Source organism: Vespula pensylvanica, chromosome 8, assembly GCF_014466175.1.
Source record: "Vespula pensylvanica isolate Volc-1 chromosome 8, ASM1446617v1, whole genome shotgun sequence".
Classification (NCBI taxonomy): domain Eukaryota; kingdom Metazoa; phylum Arthropoda; class Insecta; order Hymenoptera; family Vespidae; genus Vespula; species Vespula pensylvanica.
The window spans coordinates 2,110,588-2,137,142 of NC_057692.1; the positions used below are offsets into that span (position 1 = coordinate 2,110,588).

The 26,555-nt window shown below is 27.2% G+C and overlaps 5 protein-coding genes across 16 annotated transcripts in view; 1 reads left to right on the forward strand and 4 right to left on the reverse strand.

Moving 5' to 3' along the window:
* The window catches only part of LOC122631381 (aryl hydrocarbon receptor nuclear translocator-like protein 1), a 50,773-nt gene extending 46,781 nt beyond the window's left edge, over window positions 1-3,992 (reverse strand). For 3 of the 4 annotated variants that reach the window (XM_043817019.1, XM_043817018.1, XM_043817021.1), the window contains exon 1: window positions 2,121-2,214. In XM_043817019.1, the coding sequence (XP_043672954.1) occupies window positions 2,121-2,211 (91 nt within the window). In that variant the 5' untranslated portion in view covers window positions 2,212-2,214. Of the gene's footprint in view, window positions 1-2,120; window positions 2,215-3,545; window positions 3,618-3,694 lie in introns of those variants that run through there. The other variant, XM_043817020.1, reaches the window with a different exon arrangement.
* Window positions 3,993-4,357: 365 nt separating this feature from the next.
* On the reverse strand, window positions 4,358-6,815 carry LOC122631383 (plasma membrane ascorbate-dependent reductase CYBRD1-like). 2 transcript variants are annotated; one of them, XM_043817024.1, is made up of 7 exons: window positions 6,626-6,815; window positions 6,222-6,272; window positions 5,894-5,994; window positions 5,488-5,712; window positions 5,205-5,413; window positions 4,891-5,048; window positions 4,358-4,823 (listed from the first exon to the last, which is right to left on the reverse strand). In XM_043817024.1, exons 3-7 carry the CDS (start codon window positions 5,919-5,921, stop codon window positions 4,667-4,669), a joined length of 777 nt encoding a protein of 258 aa, XP_043672959.1. In that variant the 5' UTR covers window positions 5,922-5,994; window positions 6,222-6,272; window positions 6,626-6,815; the 3' UTR covers window positions 4,358-4,666. The 2 variants fall into 2 exon arrangements, with proteins under 2 accessions (XP_043672959.1, XP_043672960.1); XM_043817025.1 differs by lacking the exon at window positions 5,894-5,994 and having other exon boundaries at window positions 4,360-4,823; window positions 6,626-6,812.
* A 201-nt stretch (window positions 6,816-7,016) lies between these two features.
* On the reverse strand, window positions 7,017-13,073 carry LOC122631382. Its single transcript, XM_043817023.1, has 6 exons — window positions 12,745-13,073; window positions 11,594-11,799; window positions 11,378-11,510; window positions 10,944-11,077; window positions 8,033-8,231; window positions 7,017-7,906 (listed from the first exon to the last, which is right to left on the reverse strand). The coding sequence occupies exons 1-6, from the start codon at window positions 12,806-12,808 to the stop codon at window positions 7,794-7,796; spliced, it is 849 nt and encodes a 282-aa protein (XP_043672958.1). The 5' UTR covers window positions 12,809-13,073; the 3' UTR covers window positions 7,017-7,793.
* A 942-nt stretch (window positions 13,074-14,015) lies between these two features.
* LOC122630861 (BRCA2-interacting transcriptional repressor EMSY) lies at window positions 14,016-18,462 on the forward strand. Of its 7 annotated transcripts, none has more exons than XM_043815854.1 (14): window positions 14,016-14,188; window positions 14,637-14,811; window positions 14,923-15,098; window positions 15,493-15,614; window positions 15,715-15,795; window positions 15,899-16,061; window positions 16,135-16,371; window positions 16,458-16,568; window positions 16,646-16,779; window positions 16,879-17,010; window positions 17,090-17,257; window positions 17,518-17,609; window positions 17,730-17,848; window positions 18,108-18,462. In XM_043815854.1, the coding sequence occupies exons 1-14, from the start codon at window positions 14,113-14,115 to the stop codon at window positions 18,305-18,307; spliced, it is 1,986 nt and encodes a 661-aa protein (XP_043671789.1). In that variant the 5' UTR covers window positions 14,016-14,112; the 3' UTR covers window positions 18,308-18,462. The 7 variants fall into 7 exon arrangements, with proteins under 7 accessions (XP_043671789.1, XP_043671791.1, XP_043671787.1 ...); XM_043815856.1 differs by having other exon boundaries at window positions 16,664-16,779; XM_043815852.1 differs by having other exon boundaries at window positions 16,135-16,374; window positions 18,108-18,460.
* Window positions 18,463-18,991: 529 nt separating this feature from the next.
* On the reverse strand, window positions 18,992-20,851 carry LOC122630864 (small nuclear ribonucleoprotein-associated protein B). Of its 2 annotated transcripts, XR_006327573.1 has the most exons (5): window positions 20,648-20,849; window positions 19,809-20,343; window positions 19,637-19,714; window positions 19,294-19,354; window positions 18,992-19,139 (listed from the first exon to the last, which is right to left on the reverse strand). XR_006327573.1 is itself a non-coding variant. In XM_043815865.1 (3 exons), exons 1-3 carry the CDS (start codon window positions 20,648-20,650, stop codon window positions 19,599-19,601), a joined length of 654 nt encoding a protein of 217 aa, XP_043671800.1. In that variant the 5' UTR covers window positions 20,651-20,851; the 3' UTR covers window positions 19,408-19,598. The 2 variants fall into 2 exon arrangements, 1 of the variants encoding a protein (XP_043671800.1); XM_043815865.1 differs by lacking the exons at window positions 18,992-19,139; window positions 19,294-19,354 and having other exon boundaries at window positions 19,408-19,714; window positions 20,648-20,851.
* Between the last annotated feature and the right edge of the window lie 5,704 nt (window positions 20,852-26,555).

Here is a 26,555-nt window from a genome sequence, read left to right on the forward strand (position 1 = left end):
TTATCATCTTATTCCATTTTATTTACTACTTAATTCTCTGATCGTTCAAATCTTTTTGTCTTTCTTCGGGAACGAGTGTTCTTTTCCTCCTTTTTCTTTTTTATTATAACAATATAACGATATTATAATGATATATACTGTATTAACTTTGTATTTTCTAATGTTGCCAATAATTCACAGTCAAGCGATTATGACGAGATATTCAACAATAGAAATAATATATATATATATATATATATATATATATATATATATATATATAGAGAGAGAGAGAGAGAGAGAGAGAAATTTGTAGTTTTTGGATTTAATATCGTTAACAATTGTTCATAGCTCAATGCTCAATTTTTTGATGTAATCAATCTACTAATCTAATTATATTTATATAATCTATTTTCTTTATAAAATATTTTCGAAATTTTATAATAATATGTAGTACAAAATAAAACACACACAAGCATACACACACATATCTATGATTTTATATAATAATAAAATTAATAATTCATAGTTACAATCTTTTTCTAGTTTCTATTCTTTGCTCTTTCTCTCTTTCTTTTTTTTCCTCTGTTTAAATTACACGATTTCATAGTCATCATCTGTATGAATTGTCCGTTCATTATCGTCTTATTCCACTTATTTACTCTTCAAATCTTTCTCAGAATCGATTTATAAGATTTTTTTCCTATTATTCTACCTAGCACTATATATATATCTTTTTTTTAATTTGCATAATTTTTGAGTTTTTAATATTTTTTATTAAAAATATTAAATAAAAAAAATATATATAAATACATACATACATACATATATCGTATGTGTGTATAAATCGTGATTAGTTATGTGATTAGAATACATTTTTCTTTCTTTATTATATTATTTTTCTAAACCAAATGAATTCATAATCGTCTCTTACGTAATATTAATCAATAATTAATGAATATAATGTTACTTTAGAAGAAACGTCGTCAATCGATTGCCGAGTCATTATTTCTTGTCATTTTTTCTTTTCTTTTCTTTTTTTTCTCCAACATTCATTGCATCGAATTAATTTATATATAAAATTCCCATTGGTATTAGTAACGGGTAACAACAATCATGCAGGGCCAACCGCCGATGATAGGTCAGAGCCCCTTTAAGGACCCTCTCATAAAGCGACAAAGAGAAAAATATAATCTTTGACGATTTCAATCTGTCGTATATGGCGATTACCAGAGAGTTGCATCGCTATGACGCCGATAAATCCAATCTTGCGATATGAAGAGTGATATGGTGATCGGGAGATAGAGGGTGGGGGTTGGCGAAGGAAAGGAAAGAGGAGGGAGCAGAAGACGAGCTAAAAATCGACACTCGATAGATATTAATTGGAGATCGAATTGTGTTAGACAAACAAAGAGAGAGAAAGAGAGAGAGTGAGAGAGAGAGAGAGAGTGAGAGAGAGAGAGAGAGAGAGAGAGAGAGAGAGAGAGAGAGAACGAGGATTTATAGAATATTGTGCAACTTCGGTTAAGCGTTTAAATATTTAAAATTAAAGAGCTTGAATAAAGATTTTTTTTTAAATATTATATGTTCTTTTCTTCACACACATAGTTATATAGTACTATTTTTACTAATAGTATAGTATGCGTGTGTATGCGTATAGAATATATTTTTGAATACAGTATAATATAGTCACATATATTACTATAGTATATGTATACACATTAGTAAACTAATACTACACATAAACTCATGTCATATAATACACTCTAATACTATAGAAATATATGATTCATTAAAAAATTATATGGGTAATATGTAATACTTCTTTGCCTATATATATAATTTGTCTATATATAAGTTGTATGCCTATATATCGTTGAGTATTCAGAAATATTATTTCTGGATACTCAACGATTACGTACACACGTACGTATATAGATACGTACGTACATACGCTTACTCACTCACACACACACACACACACACACACACACCTGCATAAACCTAAGTACGTGCTTTTTTTTTTTTTTTCATGTAACAAGACCCGCCGTTTGCGAAAGAATGCATGCTCGCGAAAAATGAGATGTCACGACGCATCGTTTAACGCCATTCAACTTATATAAGTTAAAATCAGGAAGTACCTTCGAAAATAATGAAGAAAAAAATTTCTGCAGAAATACGGATAATCCTTGTGATTCGTTCATCGCCCGTCAACACCATCATCACTATCATCACCATCATCATCATCATCATCATCGTCGTCATCGTCATCGTCGTCGTCATCGTTATCGTCGTCGTCGTCACTACTACCACCACGTTTTTTAGAAAAGTTCAGAAAAATCCGGATTTTCACGTAGAGATAATCGTCTATCAATAAAATATCATAAAAAAGTATACCTACATACGTACATACGTACATACGTACGTACATACATATATATATAAAGTGCAAATAATTTGGATCGTAAATAATGCATATATAATATACTAACAGAAATCGATAAATTGCCCAATAGGTTAGCTATATCGATAAATTAACTTTACACTCTCCAACTATCAAACATTATAACTATCAAACACTAACTAGACTAACGAACGTTACAAGAAAAACTAATTAATAAATTCGATTGTTTAAACCTTTTGAATAATCATTGAATGGTTACACGAAAAAATTATGTACGCATATACGTTAATATCTAAAAACGTTCTCTTTCTCTTTCTCTCTCTCTCATTCGTTCGTCCTTTCGTCCAATCACCTCGTCGCTATTTAATACGAGCATCTAATTCGTCCGATCGCCGATATGAAAGATAGGACGAATCCGAATGGTTAAAAATAATCGATCAGTTTATCTACAAAAATAACAATCTTTAAAGAAAAAGAAAGAGAGAGAAAGAGAGAGAGAGAGAGAGAGAGAGAGAGAGAGAGAGAGAGAGAGAGAGAGAGAATGAATTAAGTCTTCTCGTACATATCTTAATCTTTATCTTCGAAAAATTCAATGATGATAATCATGACAATAATAATAATAATAATGATGATGATGATGATGATGACGATGAAAAGATGCACACCTGTAAGAATAACGCATCGAATCGCGAAAACGCGATATTCTCTGATAGATATACAAAGTTTGATAAGACTAAAGATCGTTTACGAAGAGATCTGATACGAGAAATAAGTAAGTAAGTAAGTAAGTAAGTAAATATGTAACTAAGTACGAACAATGTAAGTAATGATAGAGTTTATGGATGAAACGTACCGAGCGAGAAGCAGTGGGGTGGCTGGGAGGGGAGTGGAGGTGAGGAGGGTTATATATTAAGAGAGGCACGTTCCTATCACATGCAACGATTGAAGATCATAAAGAGATGAGTAAATGCAAATTTTCTTATCGTCTACCCAACTTAGTTCAAGTTGCAATGGTTCACGCGCGCGTAGTTGTGTGTGTGTGTGTGTGTGTGCGTGTGTATGAATGTACACGCGTGTGTGCATACTTGTATAAAGGAAACAAAAAATATCACGAAAATTTGAAAAAACTGAGAAATAAGAAAAGAAAACAAATATAACTCACCGTAGCAAACGTATCAACTGTCGACATAACGAAGAACGTTCCTCATTTTTTGATAACGTGTCAAACGTAACCCTATCCATGTAGTTTTCAAATAAAATAATGCAGGAAGATAACGATGACTAATCAGAAAAAAATATTTATCTACGTACGGGAAGAGAAATTCGTGAAAACACTGACAAGTTCACAACTTGGCGCCGACGCGCGACGACGAGAAACACGCACAAACACACAGCGACCGTCTCGAAGATTACCGCCTATACAACAACTCTCGGCGCGAGAACTCTATGAAGAACTTTGAAAAAGTACGCTATCCGCGCTAGTTGGCGCCACCAAACAACAAGTCTCTTTCTATTGGTACATCGTTAACGCGCGAACGAGCCTATCCGAAAATCAACGATAATAAACGAACTCTTTACGAATGTCCTCTGTTTACTTGCATGTGTATCTCTTTTTTTATAAATTTAAAATATGTAAAGCTAAAAATTCAATCATAAGACGAATATTTATCTTGCTTTAACGGCGAAGTAACATTTTTATTTTTCATCATTGATATATATATATATAAATTATATATATATAAATATATATATATATAAATAATTGTTATATATTATATATATAAGTAATTATAAATTATAAAACGAAAGACTTGTGTATGTGCGTGTATATATATACGCACACACATACATATATATGTATATGTATAATAACATTCAAAGTCGTAAATTTTATAAGTTAACAACATGTACATCAATGAGTCTTAATTTAAAATAAACATCATTATAAAACATTGTGTATCTTATACAATTAAATATTATACAATGTTTATATATATTGTTATTGTTTAGCGTTTCTTTCTAAATGAAACTAATTCAAAAATAGCACCATTTCAAGAAGAATCACTCTTAATATTAAAAATAATTAACAATAAAAATATATAATTAGTATAACAACTGAAAAAATATTAAATATAAAATTGATAATACTCTGGAAAAAAAAAGAAATACATTAAAAATCTAAGACCAATAAAAACTTATCAAGAGCTTCTAAAGCCAAGCACATAGATAAGGATACTATTTTTTAAGCCAATTAGTAGTCATCATTAAGCCAACATTCTTCAGTTAGTTTCTACTAGTCAGCAGAACGCTGTCTTCTGGTCTAGGTTGACGCTTATATTGTCCCTGCGATACTAAATATACCGCTAGTGCTCCAAAAATAACTAAAAATATTCCAATAGTGTTTACCAAGATTGCCTCGGGAACAAATTTGTCATAATCCCTAAAATGTAAAAATAATATCATTTTCTAAATATATTAGAACACAATTATTATCTGTATAAACTGACTTTATAGAGAAGATTGCTTTTTCATTAAGTCCAATTAAACAAGTTGCGATGCTTCCAATAAAAGTTGCTATACCAAAGTAAACGTGTATTGGCATATAACTTGCCCGTAATGAGTCATGTAAGCCAGGATAAAGAAAAGTAATAAATCCTGCAAGCAACTGTTGGAAAAATGAATATATATATATATATGTGTGTGTGTGTATGTGTGTTTAAAAAATTTCTTATCATTTATATAAATCTAGATAATTTAATCTAAATCTATATATCATTTAAAATACATAAATCTAGATAACTTTTACAAAATGTTCACTTACTTGGAAGCAAAACAATATCACACTTGTTAACCCTATCCAGCTATGTAAAGTATACATATTTGGTGTAGGTGGAATCTTTAAATTATGGCTATCGAATACAGCAATCAATGCAATTATGGTCAATAAAATAATAAGCAACATCAATCCAGTATGTATTAATTTTAGTCGCCTTTTTCGAACGTTTCTCTGTATTCTATATATAAGCATAGCTAAAATTAAAAAGAAATAATTTTTTTGAGTTCTATCGTCGTATATCTATATATTTTAAGTATCAACTTTGTACCATTAGCATAAAGAAATACAAATCCAATGGTCATTAATAAAGGATGCCAATTAAATTCATGATTTGGATCAGATGTCCAAGAAAATCCACCCTTAAATTGTGTAATCCATACTATCATTAAAATAATAAAAACGATTCCTGTCAATTCTAAAATTGTAAGTAGAAATGTAAATCCTTCTTCGGGTTTATTCACTGGTGATCGAGGTACTTCTGTTTGCTCCATATCTGTAAAAGAGAAAAACAAATATATATATATTTACATTTAATCGATAAGAATTATTGACTCTTAGATAATACAACATAAATTAATCTTAAACAGTACAACATAAATATCACGATTCATTGTAAATAACTTTTTTATAACTACCAAGAATTTTTGCAAAAGCAATTTTAACAAAATACTGACCTGTTAAAAGACTGTATGAAGCATGCATGACAATTATAAATATCCTTTGTTACCATATAATCATTTACTTGTCATGTCATCCATGTAGTACAAATAAATATCTAAGTAAAAATATTTTCAAAAAAAATATTGTCAACTCAATAATACATCACTATATTTAAAATAAATATATTAACATACACACGAACATTCATTATACATACACACACACACACACACACACACACACAAAATTTTATTTTATTTCAAGATAAACTTACATACATAATGAAAATTACACGTAACATATGTTTAAGCAAAAAAGGAAATCATAAAATTATTTGCTTACCTAAGATTTAATAGGATTGTAAACAGGTGTCAGAACATCCAACAGGTGTGTCTATATCCAACAAGAAAAACAAAATTGACGAACTATAAAACGAAGTCAATAATATGCAGATAAAATTTGTAAAACGTTCAAGTTAACACACACATATATATATATATATATATATATATATATATCTATATATAAAAAATACATTATCTTAGAAGTAAATAAACATTTACATTTATATCTCAATATGACTCAGAACGAAATAGCATTGAACGTTGGTGCAACTTTATAAAAACATGAAATAATACATTAAATTAAATTATTACTACTATCTCCGTTTAACAAAAACATATATATCGAAAAAAAGACATTTCTCGAAAAAATCTTTTTAATTTATAAAAAATGTTAATACTCACTATATACACATATATATGACAAGTTCTTTGTTGCAAGTTCGCATTCACTCTGCGCGCTATATTACATGCAGCAGACAAATAGTTCCATTATCGATCGGAAACCTTCGGAAATATTCGTGCCATTCCGACGTAGGTGGGAATATTCAAATATTTTCCTCACGTAACAAGGATAATTGATACTTGTATATCTATCTAATAAAAAGTAAATAATTTAAATGACTTTTTTTTTCTTTTTGTATGATTTAGATTATTTTTATCTGATATTTACCGAAAAAGAAGATGTATATCACATTCCAACGATCTAGATTAATTTATAAAAATTTTTAACTTTAGAATCAGGATGATCTATGAGATTTCTTTTTTATGATAATGGAAAATATAAGGTATTAAATTACTTGGTAGAATTTTTCAATAATTTATATAACACCATTTCATACATCAACCGATGTCATTTCCTAAACGTTTGCACATTTTTCTTGATACTTATCCTTTTCATCCAAATATAATATATAGTTTATTAAATAAAACATTTACACAACACCATACTTTGATTGCAAGGAACATAAATTATAAGAATTGTTATACCCTTAATGAATTCTTGTATACATATTCGAATTATTTTCTAAATAAACACATCTTTGGAAGTAAACGATAAAACATTCCATCAATAAACATTATATACATACTACTTTAATAAAGTACATTTATTATTTTGTTTCCTTTCTTTTCTTTTTTTTCTTTTTTTTTTTTTTTAGTTTTTTGATCTTTTCAAATGTTTAGTTTTCTGCGGGATCTTTATTTGCGTGGATCACTGTCCTGTTCTTCTTAATATTGACTGTAGAAACATCAATTGTATGTTTAGCCTTATACACACAAAGGAGTTAATATTTCTAATCTAAAAACACGTTTATATAGAGATAAATCACTTATGAAGTTCATAAAATTTCAAGCATTAGTAAAAAATAGCTGCACGAGAAAACCGTGTCTATGAATGATAGCTTCGCAACATAATACGATCATTGCACCCTGCATTTCTGTATAATCAAGGAAGACAACGTGATTGTTCGTTCGTATATTCTTTTTTTTTTCTTTTTTTTTTCTTTTTTTTTTTTTTGTTTTACTTACGCATATTATTTTTACAGTTTTATTAAATATAAATTGACTTGTATTAAGAAATTAATGTGCGCTTTGCACAAATTATGCACGATATTGTCACCAATATTAATTCGTGCATGCTCCTCACTGCAAAAGATGAAGGTATTGATGCTAGTGTAATTTGAACTGTAACAAATAATAAACAATTAATGAATATAAAAGATATAAAATTTGTATCATATCAAATACAAGTGAAAAGCACAAATATAATGGAAATATATGGAAAATCATCCATATGCAGTAAATAATTACTTGATACTGTCTTCTTTCTAACATCAGCATACTCCTCATGATTCATAGGATAGTCTGGTATAGTAGAATGGCAACTAATATCCAAATATCCATTATCTCCAGCATGTAATGCAGACACTTCTATCATTAATTTAGCAGTTGCAGATAATAAATCCTTATGCTGAGTATGAGGATAGTGATGTACCAATGTGACATCCACCTAATGTAAAATACATTGTTAGTTAATAAATCCAAAGATTACTTTTATTGGAGAACAAAGGAATATTGACAAGTTTTTTGAGTAATGTGCCGTACCTTTCAAAACAACATGCTTGTTGTAGCGTGTATAAAGTGCATTAATAGTAGTGCTTGTTGCATTAGACAGACCGTGTTAGAAGAAAAGGAAAATATGAAGAAACCCAAGACATTGTGCTTTAAAACTATTTCAGTCCTACAGTTGCACTACAGGTGATGTAAATAACTCCAAGAAAAAGATTCACATATGTGCAGTCTTGAAGTGCACACACAGGTGTCTGGTCAAAATATTCCAGGAGTCTCTTTATCCACAATGGCCAATGCTATGATATTATACAAGAACGTGTAAAGCGTGATTAAACGAAGCGTGATCTGATTTCTAATTCATAAGTGATATTAGATATAAAAACGTTGCACTCTGAATGCACTGGATTTTTAAACAAGTTGCAAATGCAAGCAAAATACTTACTACGCCCAAGATCTAAAAACTAGAAAACACATACAGTGTATTCTAAGTGCAATTAATCTGACTGTGATAAAACACAGGAAGTAAGTGTATTTAATTTGTCTCCAAAGCTAACATACAAATGAATGTATGAAATTGAATTACATTACAAATAAATATTTCAGTCATGTTTTGTAGCTTATTATATCCTAAGAAAAATTCATGTATTTAGATCACTCATTGTCATCTTTAATCTTTGAAATTATTTTATAGACATTCTTCCATTTTCGTATATTTATATATATATATATATATATATATATATATATATATATATATTCGGTATATATATATATATATATATTCGGTGTATATTTGGATGTATTAGATGAAATGTATGAGAAGAAAAGTTTGATTCAATATTTTAATTCATGTTGAATGCCTCCTTATGACTGTGATGCTTATAAATGATAACTAAAAAGAAATAAATAATTTTCTTATTTTTCATTTCTTTCCTACGATACAAGTCAAAAATGTTGTGCAATTTAATTAGAGTGCAATATTATCGACATACCCTTTTGATATGCGTGGTATTGTGAAATGATACTGGTGCATAAACTTTATTGCATTATGCAATATATCAGCTCTTAATAAATTCCATCACAATGTAATATATAAAATGTTATAGTAAATAGACAATGCAAAATCTATTGTTTGATCCTTATAACATATTTAATTGTACTTGATAAAAATTGAATTATCTTTTAATTGAATTGAAATAAATATTTCTTTTTTTTTTTTTTTTTTTTTTTTTAGATATTACTATATCAATCTGAAACCGTGAAAGAAATCACAATGTAAAAAATAAATTTTGGAGGATAATATTTAAATATCATGATTCTACATATAGTGGAGATTAATGAAAAAAGAAATTTTTTCACTACGTATTATAAAATTGTAATACAATATTTTTCACTACATGCCATAAAATTGTAATACCAGTTGTTTCATACTCAGACCCAATCTTAGGCGTAGACAGCGTGGATGGTCTGCAGGATGTAACATCTCTTCAATAAAGTAAATCTCAAGTGGAACTGCTTATACCTGCAGTGCTATCAGCGTAAAATGGAGAGTTCACTAGTGCAGTGTTTTCACGATTTCCATGTCGATCCTCCTCAAAGTAGAAGGTATACTCTTGTAAAGTACAGGTCAATCGAGGGTCGATGAAAAGTTTGCAGTGTATATTGACATCTCCCATCTTCCATTTAGCCAGTTGTGATCCATGAAACCTCAAGAACCGCACATGACCCATATCGATCGAAAAATACTGCACTAGTGGGATCGTTTTCCAATAACTATAACTACACAAAACACCCATTTACAAATATAATAAATACATGCAAAGACACACATCAAATGAATATCTTAACGTGTATATTAATTCGCGTACGTACGCGTGCATATCACTGATTAACACATATAACGCTATGAATAATAATAATAATAATAATAATAATAATAATAATAATAATAATAATAATAATAATAATAATAATAATAACAATAATAACAATAATAACAATAACAATAATAACAATAATAATAATAATAACAATAACAATAATAACAACAACAACAACAACAACAACAATAATAATAATAATAATAATAATAATAATAATAAATAATAGCAATAAAAATTGTCCATATGCATATCAATGACTAAAAGTCCATAAACACTGACATTGTGGTTTAAAAAATGTCTGCACATCGATATGATTTGAATGTGTACATTTCTGTATTACGTGAGAAAAAATTGACAGAATTAAGGCAGGAAAGAATACAAGTTTGATTACAGCGATCTATGAGTCTTAAATAAATGGTGATGATTTACATTCCTCTGAGTTCTACCAACAGCGATAGAAAATAACATTTTAAAATGTATAGATAGATAGAAAAATATCGTGTTTAATCTCTATAGCATGTGTAGTTCGTTACATTAATAAATATTTTCATATATGTTTTTCAAATCATGCACAAGGAGAGAAAACACTATTGCTTTATTTAATCATATATACGTGATGTTTTCATATATATATATATATATATAATTTCATATATATATACATATATATATGTACTTATGCTTATGTAATATGCATAGACACCCACGCTTACCTACATAATATGTAAATATGTGTTTACATGTATACATGTTTTGTGTGCTGATACCTCTTTTCCGTTTATGAACCAAGTCAAATGAGGAACAGGTGACGCCGCTGAGGACGAACAGTTTGCTTCTAAATTTTCACCGACCATATAAACGCTCTTTTCAAACGTAATTTTCGGATTCTCAGTCTGTGGTACTATTAACAAAACGTATAATATTATTACTATATTTAATATATTACTATATATAATTTATACTATATATTATTAATATATTACTATATTTATTATTCTAATGTTAAAACCTATTATTATTTTATAATAGTATAAAATACTATTAATATTTTGTAGAAATATACTAATACATTATTATATACAAGTATACTACATATAAATGTACTCTAGACATACTACATAGAAGAGGTTAATTTTTTTTTATTATTTATATTTAAACAAAACATTGTAGGATTTGCATGATAAACGAAAATAATACTAACCTATCACTTTCATTTGTACATTATCGGAAGGCTTCGTATAAATAGGAGTTGACATAGAAACTGCACAGGAATATACACCAGACGCCAAAAAACTAACGTTCCTTAGTTTGATTGTCGTGCCATTTTCCGAGTACTAAAGGAAATATCGTATTTGATTCGAGAATACGAATTAATGAAAGAAAGTTAAATTCTCTTATCTTTTTTCTTATCTTTCACCTCCATAAATACACCATTGATCCCCGGTGTAACGAACGGTGGATTTCTCTCTTTTATATATTGAAATATTTTTTCGTCATCCTTTATGAATTCTATTTTATATAATTCATCTTCTGGAACACTGTGATTACAGTAGAGCGTTGCTGTACTGCCAGACTTAACGTATCGCGGTGCAATTAGCTGCACATGCACCGCACAGATTGCATCTAAAAGAAAAATTATTATTACCAATAATAATTTACTTTTATCTTTTATCTTAATCATTATCTCAATTCACATATACGAATATCCATTTAGATATGTTTCAATATAACGAGGCCAAATTTTTCTAATTAAATTATTATTATTACATGTTTACAATTTTTTCTTTTTTCTTTTTTTTTTCTTTCTTTTATTTTTTTCCTTTAAAATTCGAATCGGTGTCAGCGAAAGATGATAATCCTAATTAAAAGATACACTTAAAAATTAAAGAAAACGATTTCATGAAATAATGTCTAGGTCGATTATAACGACTTGCGGTGATGTCCTGTTGCTGGGAGGTGTTACCGTATCGATCACAGGAAGCGCGTGTTACGTACCGAACATTGGATATTATTAAAGAGATTTGAGATGCTCTGTGGAAACTGTAAATATATCAATATTTCTATCAGTGTTGTACTGATTGAGAAATATTAACAAACAACAAAAATTAAATATTTTTTATCCTTGAAATGGTTATATCGATGGCTATCTATAAAATAATTTTTCATTTTTTTTCAGAATTAAACAAATTTTCAATAAATTTAATAAATAGATATCTTAGAACACAGACAATTAGCATGCAATCTGATTAGAGATTAGTTCGATAAATTATAAATATAAATATAATAATAATGTCATTCTCTTAATTTCATCGTGAATATTTCTATTTATTACATATGTGTTAATTTCTTTCTTTTTCGAATGATTAGATCTCTTGCAATATATATATATATATATATACACATATTATATATAATATATATTATATATATTTTATATATTATATATATTATATATATGTAAGAAATCTGATATAATGAGGATAATAATATGTAATGTTGAAAATGATAAAAAAAATGAGCTTCTTAAAATGTGTAAAGCAAATGTAGTTCATTGGAATGATAACTTACGTGAGAATAATTGTACAATATATAAGAATACGACTTTTTTCCAATGGACAAATGAACGTGGCATTATCGAAGACTGCGTTATATATATATATATATATGTGTAATATATATATATATATGTATATATATATATATATATGGAATATGTAATAAAATTTTTCTTTATTTATTTATTTTTTATTTTTCCTTTTTTTATTTATTTCTTTTTTTCTTTTTTGTAATTCTACTTTTGCTTATTACGAAAGAGTGCGCCTATGGTATAATATATATGTGCCTTTAAACTACACAAACTTCGTGCGGAGTCGTCGCTACAACTGACACACTACATTCGATCGTTCAACAGACCTCCATAGACTACGAAACATAGAGTGGAAGCTTAATATTATACATTATGAATGTGGACGAATATATATACATATTATTTTCTATTAGAAAATTTAAAGACACAAATTTCTTATATCATATATTCGTGGTTTTTGTTCCCTTATTTAATTTAACATATATGTATTTTTATTTAATTTCAATTTCTATGAACCTTTATTATCTATGAACCTAATTACATGCACATACATATGTATATACATAGTTATTTATTGGTTATTTAATAAAATTATTGTACTTTCTATGTTTTATTAAATCATTATGTAAGTGACCTTTTTCATATTTGAGATTTAAAATTCCCGCCTTTTTGATTGAATAGCTTTCGATTGTCACGATTCCTTGTCTCTCTACGTCATTTTTTATTCCCTTTTTTAAATTTCAATAATGATAATTTCAATAAATATTTTCTGTAGTTGATTTAAAAGTTGTATGTATATATACGTACTTATGAAATCATTGTTAGGTTTGATTAAATAAAATGAAGTAATTATTTCTTTTTGTCTGTTCAAATCCGTCTATATTATCAAAAAATTGACGTTGTAACGCATTTGTAAGCGATGCTGGGTAAAATTTTAACGTAAAGCAATGATGGTGCCATCTATAAATGCTTAGCTCAGAGATGGAATTAATTTAATGCCGCCAACTTTGTATCCAAATTTGTTGACCTTATTTTTTTACATTAATTAATATATTATAATGTTCATATATAATAATAAATTTGTTTATAATAAATTAATTTTAATTGCTTGATAACGCGCGTAGTAATATTTAAATAAAGAAAGAATATTTCTTAAAAGATTATCGTGAATTAGTTTATTACCAATCTTCAGTAAAAGTCAAACGGTATGTCCCTAGTATCGTAAATTCTAAATCTCTATGTGTAATGATAATAATAATACGTGAAAGCCTCAATGATTCTGTCAGCGAAGTACAAAATGTAGAAAATGATTTGAATTGCTTAAAAAGTGTAATATAAACTACAGCAATATGGATAACAAAGTTTTGCGATCGGTGCGACGTGAAATGACACGGGATGAGTGTAGAAAATGTTTACGCTATCTAGGTAAGATTACAATAAAAATAACTATTTCTTTAATAAGTAATATAATTATTAGAGCTCGTTGTGTGTATTTTATCTCTGCATAATTTTTTCCTTCAATGAACATGCTTTATTAGCTTCTTTTTTCTCAACTTTTTTGTTTGCTTTACCATTAATATTAAATTGCTTGACAAAAATAATGTAATAATAATGTGATAAAATTTAATTTAATTTTAGTTTTAAAGAATTTTTTAAAAGTTTTTTTTGTATAGTACTATATGTACTATATAGTATATCCGTACCATATATTTATTATATATCGTTAGTTTAATGCCCGTAACGGCATTGAAGTACAGTATGGCATTGAATTTCATACATTTCAATGATAAGAATTATAAAATTAGTGATAGTATTTATAATATATTAAATTGTAAAAGGAGATAATGATTTTATGAAATTTTCTATTATATAGAATTAGATGCTTATGGGAATATGGTATCAGTTTTGCGTGCTCAAGGGCCTTTAACTAGTAACAAACAAAGATTGCTGCAAGAACTTGCTAAAATTCTTCATATATCTAATGAAAGACATCGTGCGGAAGTACGTAGAGCTGTTAATGATGAAAAACTCACAATGATAGCTGAGCAGTACGTATTTATTTATTCTAATTTGTTATATATGTGTGTGCATATATATATATATATATATATATATATAATTAATGATATAGTATATATAATATATTTAATATAAAACAGGTTAAATGGACCAAATACTGCTATAGACTGGATCATGGAAGGCCGTCGCTCAACTCCACTTTTACCTAGACTGAAAGCAAGAAATGCTTTTACAATGTTAGCAAACAGTCTATCGCTTGCAACTTCGCGTGCTAATGACAATTGTCCGATCGAAGAAAACAAGGAGGAAGAAAAAGGTGATCTATTATTTTGGATAGATAATATTATTTCTTTAATGAAAGATTTAATATGAAGTCTACTCCACTTAGAATTGCTACCTCAAATAATTTTTTTGTTTAACAGTTTATAGAAAGTCTTTAATCTCAAGATTATATGATCTTGGGATGGTGATGTAGTTATGGATACATTTTTGTTCTATCCATTTTATTTTGGTGAAGCCATTAAGTTGACCTTCCTTTGTTTAATATAATGCTACTTCTTTTTATTATGAAAATTGTAAAGAAGTCGTAATTGCATACAACCATAAAAAACTGGTCAGTTGTTAGTTTTTTGTGTAATATTATTTGGAGTGTCTTTTTTATACATTTTTTTCAATACCTTATTAACCTCCAAATGTCCATTTTAAATTAGATGTACTAGATGAATCCAAGATATGTTTCAAAATTGAAAAAAAGTCAACAATTGAAGCAGGATCATGTAATGCTCAAGGAACCATCAACTGTAAGAAAAGATCAATACACGAAGCAAATAAGGTATTTGTTAGATTTATGATTATATTTTATAAATTTTTCTTATGTTTATAATGTTTATAATCTTATGACAATAACAAAACAAAGACCATATTATTTTTAGGTACTAAATATTGACAAGGATCAAGAAAAAAGGCCTATAAAAATCAAACAAGATCTTTCCTCATTTTCACCACCACATAAGGTTTTTTATTTTATATATTTTCATCTAAATTTTTTACAATATGCAACTATTTACATGCTTAATTCAATGATATAGATATAAAATATCATATGTAATTACACAGGTCTTGGTGTTATCTTCTAATTCATTGGAGACATTGAATCATGCTAATGAGAATGAAACATCAATTGAAGCTAAGATGGAGCAAAGTGAAACAACTATTACACCGCATCCAGGTGTTACTATTATCCCACTATCTGTAACATGTGCAGGATCTAGTCGAATAGGTATAAAAATAATTTTTTTCTTAAGTAATCTTCCTTCATGTATTTTATATAATATTTATTTATCTTTTTATAATAGCACCTTCTAAGGATGTACTCTCAGAGAGTACAAATACTTTGGTATCAGTTCATTCAAGTATGAATTGTAATACCAAAGTTACTACATGTGCAACTAATTCCACCAAGAACAAAGATAAAACAACAGTACAAAATAAGCATAATACAAAATTATCAGTGAATATTGGAACATTCGATAGTTTACCACACACCAGAAATAATGATACACAATCAGAAAACCAAGATATACAATTAGGTGGTATGTTGTTTTCTAATAATTATTTATATATATATATATTTTAATGATATTTATGTTATATTTATATTATATTTATATTATAGCTCCAACTTCAAAACCTGAAGTAATAAATACCAGTCCTTGTGTAAAAAATGTACCTTCGACAGTGCAATCTAACGTGAAAACTGTTTCGTCTATTAAATCTGCTATATCAAGTATGTATTTGCAACATTTGAAAATATTATATGTATATTTTAGTATTGTTTGTATTAAGCAATATAATTTTTTATAGCTTATGCACGATTTACAGCTCCTGGAACTATGGTATCAAGCGGTCCTGGTCCACCTAGTGTTAAATCTGTGGTAACAACATTAGCATGTAAAAAACTGCCAGTTGCGATAATCAATCAATCTACTGCTAAAATGGTACGTATAGAAACAATTGCAAATATATATATATATATATATATATATATATGTATATTTAATATATGTATACTATATATGTTTATACTTATTTTATAGCGTGTGACATTAAATTCTGATAAAACTGTAAATATAACTAATCATCCTAATACAAAATTAACGACTAAGACTAATGTAATAGTGATACAAAAAGGAAGTAACAAAGGCATAATGCTGTCTCATGCAGGCAAGGTATTTTATCTTATTGATAAAATATTTAATATTTTTTATAATAACTATATAATAAAATTAATAATTTATTATTTTTTAGGAAGTATTAGGGAAAGTAATAATGGGAGGAAAGAAATTATCTGTTGCTAACCAACAAAATTCAAGTACTGTTAACATTTTGCCACATTCTATTAATTTAGACAATGGCAATCAAGCACCAACAATGTTAACAGCTACGCATGTAGATACTATAAAAACAAGTATAAAGGTAAATTATTTTAACATACATTTTCGATTGAAAATACAGTTTTTTTTTTCCATATAAATTCTACTTATATAAAACTTGTCGTAAGACATTGTTCATATGCCCTTTGCAGGAACAAAACTAAACTATGTATATACAGCATCATACCACCTCTCCCTTTTATTAAATAATAATAGTTGTTATAAATAATCCAGTATTTCTTCACTATACCGAATTTATTCAATAAAATTGCAATATAGAGTATAAGTAGTCGCTTATTACAGGAAGGAGATAGCAATGAAGTGCATTTAAAAAATACTGGATCTTCTTTGAAAACTAACAGTACGATTACTACATTAGAAGAAACAGTATGTAGGTAAGAATAAAATCGTTATCGATCAGAAAAGTACAGAATACGTTGTAAGATTCTTTGTTGATCAATATTTTTTTTCTTTTCTTTTTCTTTTTTTTTTTCTTTTTTTTTTTTTTTTTTCAGAAAATCTAAAGAAGTCTGCAAAAAAATTCATTCCCAAGTAGAAAATACTATGGATCTTACAAAACTTAAAAAAAATGAAGAAGATCATACAAATCATAAGCTATTTGCAGATATGCAAGGTATGCTCTGATATTGAATGAATGAATTTTTTATTTATTCATATGTTATGATTCAGTATGTCATTTTTTTTTTTTTTTTTTTTAATTTCAGAATTGTTGACATGCTATTGTAAAAAATTGTTTTTTATTCATATTGTAACATACTTTCAATTATTTTATATAAGTTGTTTATATTTATAATTATACTTTACAATAAATTTTTATATATTTTTTAAGAATATTTATACTAGATTCAAAAGTAGTATTATTTTGTGTTCAGATAATTCTCCAAGTAATCTACAGAGAGAAGATTCGATATGCGGTATGGAGATCAATACCAGTATATTTGAAAATGGATTTCAATCGACTGACATTAACTTAGAAAATTTTGAGTGCCTGGTTGAAAATGGTGATCATATCCCAGAAGATAAAAACAATGCGATATCTGTTACTTATAAAACAAACCCGAGTGATTCGTAGTAGTAGATTAAGATCTAAAAAAACATTTTTCAATGCTATAATAAAAAAAAAAAGGCTCATGATGATTTATAGTTTCGAAAACATACATTTTATATAAGAATATGTATATGTTCTATTCATAAAATATTTTAATACTTTAAAAATGAAAAAAAATGTAATATATATATATATATATATATATATATATATATATATATATATCGTATTTTCAGTCCAATAATTGTTAGAACATATGTGTGTATATATATATATGTATGTATGTATGTATGTATATATATATACACATACACATTGTTTTTTAAATATTCAAACAAATTATTAATCGTGAAACAAATTAATTATAAAATAAGATCAAGTTAAAAGTCGGACTGATTTTTTATAGTATAAACAAATAAGCGCAAATCATTGTAAACAAAATTATTGCGATTATGCACAACTATCGTGACTTGCAGTAGTTTTTTCTTTTTATACAAAAGAGTGACACCCAGTGCACGGATTAAAATATTTATATCTTATAATATAGTATATTTAATGTTCATTAATATACATCAGTTTCTTAGTGTAATAATAATTATTATTATTATTATATCATTATTATTATTATAAAAACAAATTGGTTGTGATTATTTTATATAATTGTAATGGATACAAAATGATCTAAGAACACACATGAACATACACAGGTTTTTAAAAGTAATCATATATTTCATATTCACATAATTGTATCAGATGAAGTACCATTCTTGTGTATGTGATCTTAATAGTACATCTTATATAAAATTTTGGTTGTAAGAACCTGCCATATGCCATGCATAAAACTATAGCAGCAGTGCTGTAAAAATAGTGTAAAGTGTAAATATGAAATTTGAAAGAAATGATATATAACAAAAAAATTAAACTACTTCGTAAAAATAAAGCAAACTAAGTAATATAAATAAGAAAATGTAACAAAAGATGATGATATACATCCTGAAACATCTTTTTACCTTCCTGAAACATTTGTAGCACTCTGGAATGTCCATCCTCAATTATCATAACATCAATATGCTGAAAAAGTTAGATTCTTTGAATATGTACTTTATGTTATATCTGAAAATAATTTACTAACTAATTCTGTAATATTACGAATAATTAAGAAAATTATTAAATAAACTATATCATTTGTACAAAATTACGAATACCACAGTAAACATAGCATACACGTACATATACATACATACATTACAAAAAATGATTTTATTAATACTAGTGATGACAAAAAATACAGTTAATAATGTACAAAGTATCATTATTAATATGGACGTGGAGGCGGACCTCCACGCATCATACCGGGTGGTGGGCCACGCATTCCTGGTGGTCCCATTGGTGGGCCGCCTCTCCCCATGGGTGGCATTCCAGGTGGCATTCCTATAATAAAATATATAGTATATTCTATTCTCTTCAAGGTAGATCTAAACAAATATAAGATATATCAACAAATTAAATTAAAATATTATTTTACCCATCATTCCTGGTGGTGGCCCCATCATACCAGGTGGCGGTCCACTTACAGGCATACGTGGAGGACCACCTGGATGCATTTGTGGTGGTGCTGATACTTGACCTCTACCACCAGGTGTCATTATTTGTTGTGATGGACCACCAATGCCTCTAACAGGTCCTTGTAAGCCTGCTGGTACTCCTGCAATACTGGCAGGCATGCCACGACCAGCTGGTCGTCCAATACCAGGACCTGGTGCAGCACCTGGAATAGGTACTCTAGGCAATCCTTCCTCCGGAGGTGGAGGACCTTCTACAGTTAGAGAAACAATATTTTCTCCTCTTAAAAGTACAAAGCCTAAAACACGCTTTTGTTCCGTTTCGGGTTGTTTTGTATTTTTTGGTTTAATTTTGCGAAATTCTTCACAATCTCCAAGTATAAGATTCATATGCTTATCAAATGCCTTAAATGTCCCTATAAAGGTTCTTGAATCTTGAAGAATGATTCTAACTCTATAGTTAATATGCTGAAGCATTTTATTATTTTTGCCGATCGTCTGAAAGATATAATAGATTAACATATACTATAAAATATAAAAATACAATATACATACATACATACATACATACATACATACATACATATATATATTATTTTTACAATAATAAAATTTAATGAAAAAAAAAAATTTAATTTTGAAAATTATATATAAAAAATTAAATCTACGTCTCTATTAACATTCATAATATGAAAAGAAATAAGTATAGTATAAGAATAACTGATGTATATAAATAAAAATAATTACAACGGTCAACTATTGTTACAAAACGAAATACTGTTACTTAACCTAAGTTCCTTACCATTTTGTCGGCTTTCAAGTAATCAGAATATTATACTATTACTTTACACTCTTTTTATATTAAACGCGTTATGAATTCGTTTAATAAAATAAAATCGTAAGTTAATTCATAAATATAAGTACAAGTCAACTGAAATAATCAAAAGAAAGCATACAATTAAACTCTCTTAGCAAACTTCAGAAACCGGAAACAAAAGAGCGGCAGTTTAACTCATAGCCAGAAAACTACCTAGATAGCGTTATAACTAAAAACATGCAACGCCCTCAGTTACCGATAAAGTAGAATTCGACTATCTTACGGAAAAAACTATATTACCTACAGAAATCGAAACCCGAATCCTTTAAAAAATTTATATATATGTACATAGATTTATTATGTGGGGGAAATCATACGTGAGAAACAAAGGACACATACAATTTTTTATAAATGTGCATCATCGAGTTCGTACGAATGTACAGTACATGTGCAATGATTATATAAAAGCAAACGAGCGAGATTTTTTGTCGTCTGGCACACATTAAAAATAAAAATTTTTTAAGAGATAATGTAGGTCAATGGGTCAATTTATATAGCTTAGTAATGGGCGAAGAAAAAAAAAGTTAAATCGTTTGTCAGATGCAGCGTCTCTGTAAAAATATACAAGTAAAAATATACGAGTTTTTTTATCCTCAATCTTGGAATAAAAAATAGGTATTTTCAAGAAATTATATAGATCTAGTGGGCTGATATATATTTTTGGAATTTATGTAGATCAATAGTATCCGACTATGTAGGATAGTCTTTTTTTTCTTATTATATTCCAAATTATTAATAAGAAATATGAGAAATTGACAATATGGAAAGATAGAAAAAAGTAAATTTTAATAAAAATAAGTTTTGATTGAATTTAAATGCAGCCATTAGCTCGACAGTACTTGCGTTATTTATATATATCGCAAGTAATATCGACCCAGGTCTCACCACTTGGAGGTTGCTGCATACGGAGACCCACGGGCTAGACTCTACTATTAATATGAATTACTTTAATGCCAATTATATAGAATCATTATTATTAAATATACAATAAAAATTATTATAATTTGGAAAAAGTAACAAAATCAATCGCGAAACGAATCAAAATTTTTTTCTAATCGATTGAGATTAGACGAAAACTTATGAATTCGTTTGATATCGACCTACCTCCCCGGTAAGGAATAGAGCCCATTATATGGAATTCTATTCCCATTAAACTAACGCAGATTGCTGAAACAAAAAAGAAAATAAAGCCTATACGCATTATATAAATATTATGCATTTTATTAAACGTTACTTAATAAGAATAATATTATAAAGATAACGTCTTATTATCTAAAATGGAACAAGAACAATTTCATTTTTTTTAAGATTAAAAACTGACCAATATATTCACTTTTTGTTGCATAAAATATCTACACACAATTTCTTCATATGTTGTAAGCAGCATACCTACCTGTGAAAAAACATTTTATAATTAAATAAGAACTAATTAAAATAAATATGCCAATCTTATGTAATCTATCATCAGATCTGTCAGTCAGTCATCTTATCAGTCAATCATCTGTGAACATAAAACATTAAAAATATTTTATAACTATATAAGAAGCCATCAAAATAATATGTAAATCTTATAGAATAAATAGCCAGTCACCTGTGAACATAAAACATCAAAAACACTTTATAATTATATGAAAAGCAATCAAAATAATATGTAAATCTTATAGAATAAATAGCCAGTCACCTGTGAACATAAAACATCAAAAACATTTTATAATTAAAAAAGAAGCAGTCAAAATTAATATGTAACATTTCATGTAATCAATCAGCAACCTGTAGACATAAGAAATTTATACCGTTATTACTTTTTGAAAATAAAATATATATTAAAATAACTATTATTTTATTTATCCACACACACACACACACGAAAACAACAATCAACGAAGAGTGAAATGGAATCTTGCCAATTTAGATGATATTTCCTGAAACAGAAATCAATTGCATAAATTAATTAAAAATTTCTTCAATATTTCAAATGAATAAACAAAATAATTGCAAACGATTCATTCCCCATTGCTCTTCATTTTTTATAAATCCAATTCTTTCTTCAAGTCCTCAATAATTAAATGCATTATCATTTATTTATATTATTATTTTGCTTCCATGACTAGAACAAAATCTGAAACACAAATCAATTTTATATAATGCATTTCTAATCTTTATTAATTTATTTTGACATCATATATGATAATATTACAAACCTTGATATATTATTTCTTTTTATAATGCTGCTAATATCCATTGCTAAAAGGATATTATATTGTACTTCGTAATATTTAGCCTTGGAACTTTAAAATAGTACACTCTGTAACAAAAAACTATATAAAAAAGCATGTGTGGAAAATGAAATGGCATATAAAATAAATTGCCAAAAATTCTTTTTGACAAAAAGTAAGCTTTAAAATGAACAAAAAATTAGTATTAAACATTTCAATTTTTCAATGCATTAGAAAATGTGTTTTACCTTTAAGCAAGATTACAAAATTATCTGTGATTTTTATACACAAATATGAAAATCAAAAAAAAAAAAAAAAAAGATTGTATATGAAATCGTCAAATATTTAATACACTTACAAATTAATTCTGCATTTAATTTTTAATTCAATAAATTTTACGAATTATTCAAGATACGTTATGAAAAGAAAATTGTGAATATTTCACAATAATTAAGAATTAATTTTAAGTCGCGTAAAAAAAAAAGACAATAGAAAGAGCAAAAAGTATACTGTCCCTTGGATCGTATTACAAAATACATACACAATTTTGTATACCGCCATAAACATATCCATAACGAGATCAGATCTATATTTAACCAATAGATTACATGTATTTTATATTATTACGTTTATACTAACGCGAAGTATGCAGTTACATTGTGTCTGATGTATGTATTAAATCGTTTATATGTAAGACACTTTTTTATCTATTAAATTAAAAAAAATATAGTAATACAATTTCACAATTTTAAAACCATGTAGTTTGTATATGTATACGAAATAGTAATGAAATATGAAATCTGAAAGAGTAAAATAAGATCATATATAAAAATATTACACAAATATTAGAGACAAAATAGTTTTAATACATTCTTGCTTATTATTCTTATGAATTATTTTTATCGCCACTGCTTGTTTTAACAGATCCTAACTTTCCTAACTACATCAAGTCTTATAGATTTTTAATCAATAATTAGAATCTATATAAGATGATGATTATATTTATACAAGTCATAAAATGACTCTTACAAAAAATGAGCCATCCTACAACTTGTGATAAGACTATGTTGGCATTGGATAAAATATATATATAAATATATAATCATCAACAAGTGAGTATATATATATATAAAAAAAAAAGATGCGAAAAGAATTATTGATTTACTAATAATTATATAAAAAATTCAAAATTATTTTGAAATAAAAATCTATATGCTTGAGTATCCAGGTGCATTCCTGAATGCAAACCTGTTCCTACTCTGAACTATTTTCGCTCACACTCCTGGAGTGTGGTCAGCCTTTTCATTCGTTTCATTTATATACCAAGATACATGCATTTTTATTCCAAAAAATAATCATATTTACTTACTATATGCATAAATATTTCTTATAAATTCATCGTCATATCATTCATTATTTCTTCTTCTTATTTCTTATGAATCTGTCATATATATATTTATAAAAAAAAAAATATATATATATATTTCTTATATATTTGTGAACCATTTCATTTGATAATCATGTTTAAATAATTTGGAATAGAAATGTACATCCTTGACATATTTTGTGCACTCCTGAGTGCAAGGCTCTTATTTATCTATCATATCGCTCGCTTAGCAAGATTTATACATTTCTAATTTAAAATGATTCAAATTTTTCTTTTATTCACTTGCACTCTGTTTAAATATAAATATATTATTATATTATAATGAGTATGAAATAATCTTTATTTATTATTAAATAAATATTATTTCTTTAAAAAAATAATAAGACTAGAATATTTAAATATTTATTTATTATATACCTTTATAAGTGCATTTTCATCTTGATCATTCAAAACAAGAAATGTATATCCTTACTATATGTTCATCTGCATTCCTGAATGCAGGCATGTACTTACTGTAACTTATCATATGCACTCCTGAGTGCAGGCAAGCCATTTCAATCGCTTCATTTATATACCAAGACTTATGCATTTTTATTCCAAAAAATATTCCTACTTTTCTTAAATACGTATAAATATTTATTAATAATCTTTGTATCATTCATTAATAATTTTGTTAATATTTCTCGTAAAACTTTCATATATATACATTCATATATATATATATAATAAAAATACTCCCTCTTTCTCTCTCTCATATATATATATATTAAATCTTTCATCTCATATTTATTTGTTGAGAATTTTGGAATTAATATGTATATTCTTGATATATTTTAATATGCACTCCTGAGTGCTGGCTGTCATTTATGTCGCTTCATTTATCTAGCAAGGTTTATATATATTTCTTATCAGAATGATCCAAATTTCCTTTTAATTCATTTGCACCATTTAATTATCATTCATTTATCATATATGGAATAAAACAAAATTTCATTTATTTATTGTTAAACAAGTGTAATATATTGAAAAAAAATATATCACCAGAGATCGACGTATTTTATATATTTCTTCGTTTAATATCCTTATTAGCGCATTCATTCATTCATCTTTGATCATTCCGAATGTGAAATATATATCCTTACTATAATATGTTCATTTGCATTCCTGAATGCAATCATGTACTTACTGTGAACCTTTCATATGCACTCCTGAGTGCAGGCAAGCCAATTTATCCGTTTCATTTATATACCAAGACATATACCTTTTTATTCCAAAAAATATTTATATTTCTTTCAAATATGTATAAACATTTATTAATAATCTTTGTATCATTTATTATATTTTCTTATGAAACTTTCATATATATAATAAAAATACTTCCTTTTTCTCTCTCTTTCTCCTTTCTCCCTCTTTCTCTCTCTTTCATATATATTTATTAAGTCGTTCATCTCATATTATTTGTTCATAATTTTGGAATAAAAATATATACCCTTGACATATTTTAATATGCACTCCTGAGTGCTGGCTGCCAATATATATATATTCATCTGCATTCCTGAATGCAGGCATTTTGATTTGTCATCAAGTCTTGTAGATTTTTAATCAGAATAACCAAAATAAACAGAATAATCAGAATAATCAGATTAATCAGATTAATCAGAATCAGATTGCAAAAAGATAATGAAGTGAGGATATGGATGATAACGATAATGATCACCACATAAGAGTCATTTTGCAACTCGTAGTAGAGCTATGTTGACATTGAAATATGCATATATCTCGTATATATACATACACATTATGAAATTATGAACATGAAAAAATATAATTAAAATATGATTATTCTGAATTAAAAATCAACATGCTTGGGTATCCAAATGCACTCCTGAGTGCAATGCTGCTGCAGGCCACGGACGTCCACACAATATTTAACGAGCGTGACTCTATCTTTGTAACTAAAAATCTACTTCAAGAAAAGACTCTACTTTAAAACTTTAAAATGCCAGAACTCGACTTTAACTTTAAATGAAAAGAGGGAGGACTTGACTTTAATTAGGAAAAAAAATAAAAAAATAAAAATAAAAATAGAAAATGCAAAGGGCTTGATTTTACTCTGAAATGAAAGAATTGACTCTATTTTTAAAAAATACAATGACTCGACTTTAAGAAAAAATTACAATGACTCTATTAATTAATAACTAACTGCAAAAGCTTGACTCTAATAAAAAAA

What these genes read in the sequence shown, in the direction of transcription:
- LOC122631383 (XM_043817024.1), bottom strand. Translation starts at nt 5,921, where the DNA reads ATGCATGCTTCATACAGTCTTTTAACAG. An exon ending in TTCATACAGTCTTTTAACAG is followed by an intron (nt 5,713 to 5,893) that starts GTCAGTATTTTG and finishes TCTCTTTTACAG; the next exon opens with ATATGGAGCAAACAGAAGTA. An exon ending in TGATATTGTTTTGCTTCCAA is followed by an intron (nt 5,049 to 5,204) that starts GTAAGTGAACAT and finishes TTTTTCCAACAG; the next exon opens with TTGCTTGCAGGATTTATTAC.
- LOC122631382 (XM_043817023.1), bottom strand. Translation starts at nt 12,808, where the DNA reads ATGCCACGTTCATTTGTCCATTGGAAAAAAGTCGTATTCTTATATATT. An exon ending in TATTGTACAATTATTCTCAC is followed by an intron (nt 11,800 to 12,744) that starts GTAAGTTATCAT and finishes TTTTTCTTTTAG; the next exon opens with ATGCAATCTGTGCGGTGCAT. An exon ending in TCAATGGTGTATTTATGGAG is followed by an intron (nt 11,511 to 11,593) that starts GTGAAAGATAAG and finishes TATTTCCTTTAG; the next exon opens with TACTCGGAAAATGGCACGAC.
- LOC122630861 (XM_043815852.1), top strand. Translation starts at nt 14,113, where the DNA reads ATGGATAACAAAGTTTTGCGATCGGTGCGACGTGAAATGACACGGGAT. An exon ending in CAATACACGAAGCAAATAAG is followed by an intron (nt 15,615 to 15,714) that starts GTATTTGTTAGA and finishes TATTATTTTTAG; the next exon opens with GTACTAAATATTGACAAGGA. An exon ending in TGCAGGATCTAGTCGAATAG is followed by an intron (nt 16,062 to 16,134) that starts GTATAAAAATAA and finishes ATCTTTTTATAA; the next exon opens with TAGCACCTTCTAAGGATGTA.
- LOC122630864 (XM_043815865.1), bottom strand. An exon ending in GCCACCACCAGGAATGATGG is followed by an intron (nt 19,715 to 19,808) that starts GTAAAATAATAT and finishes ATTTTATTATAG; the next exon opens with GAATGCCACCTGGAATGCCA.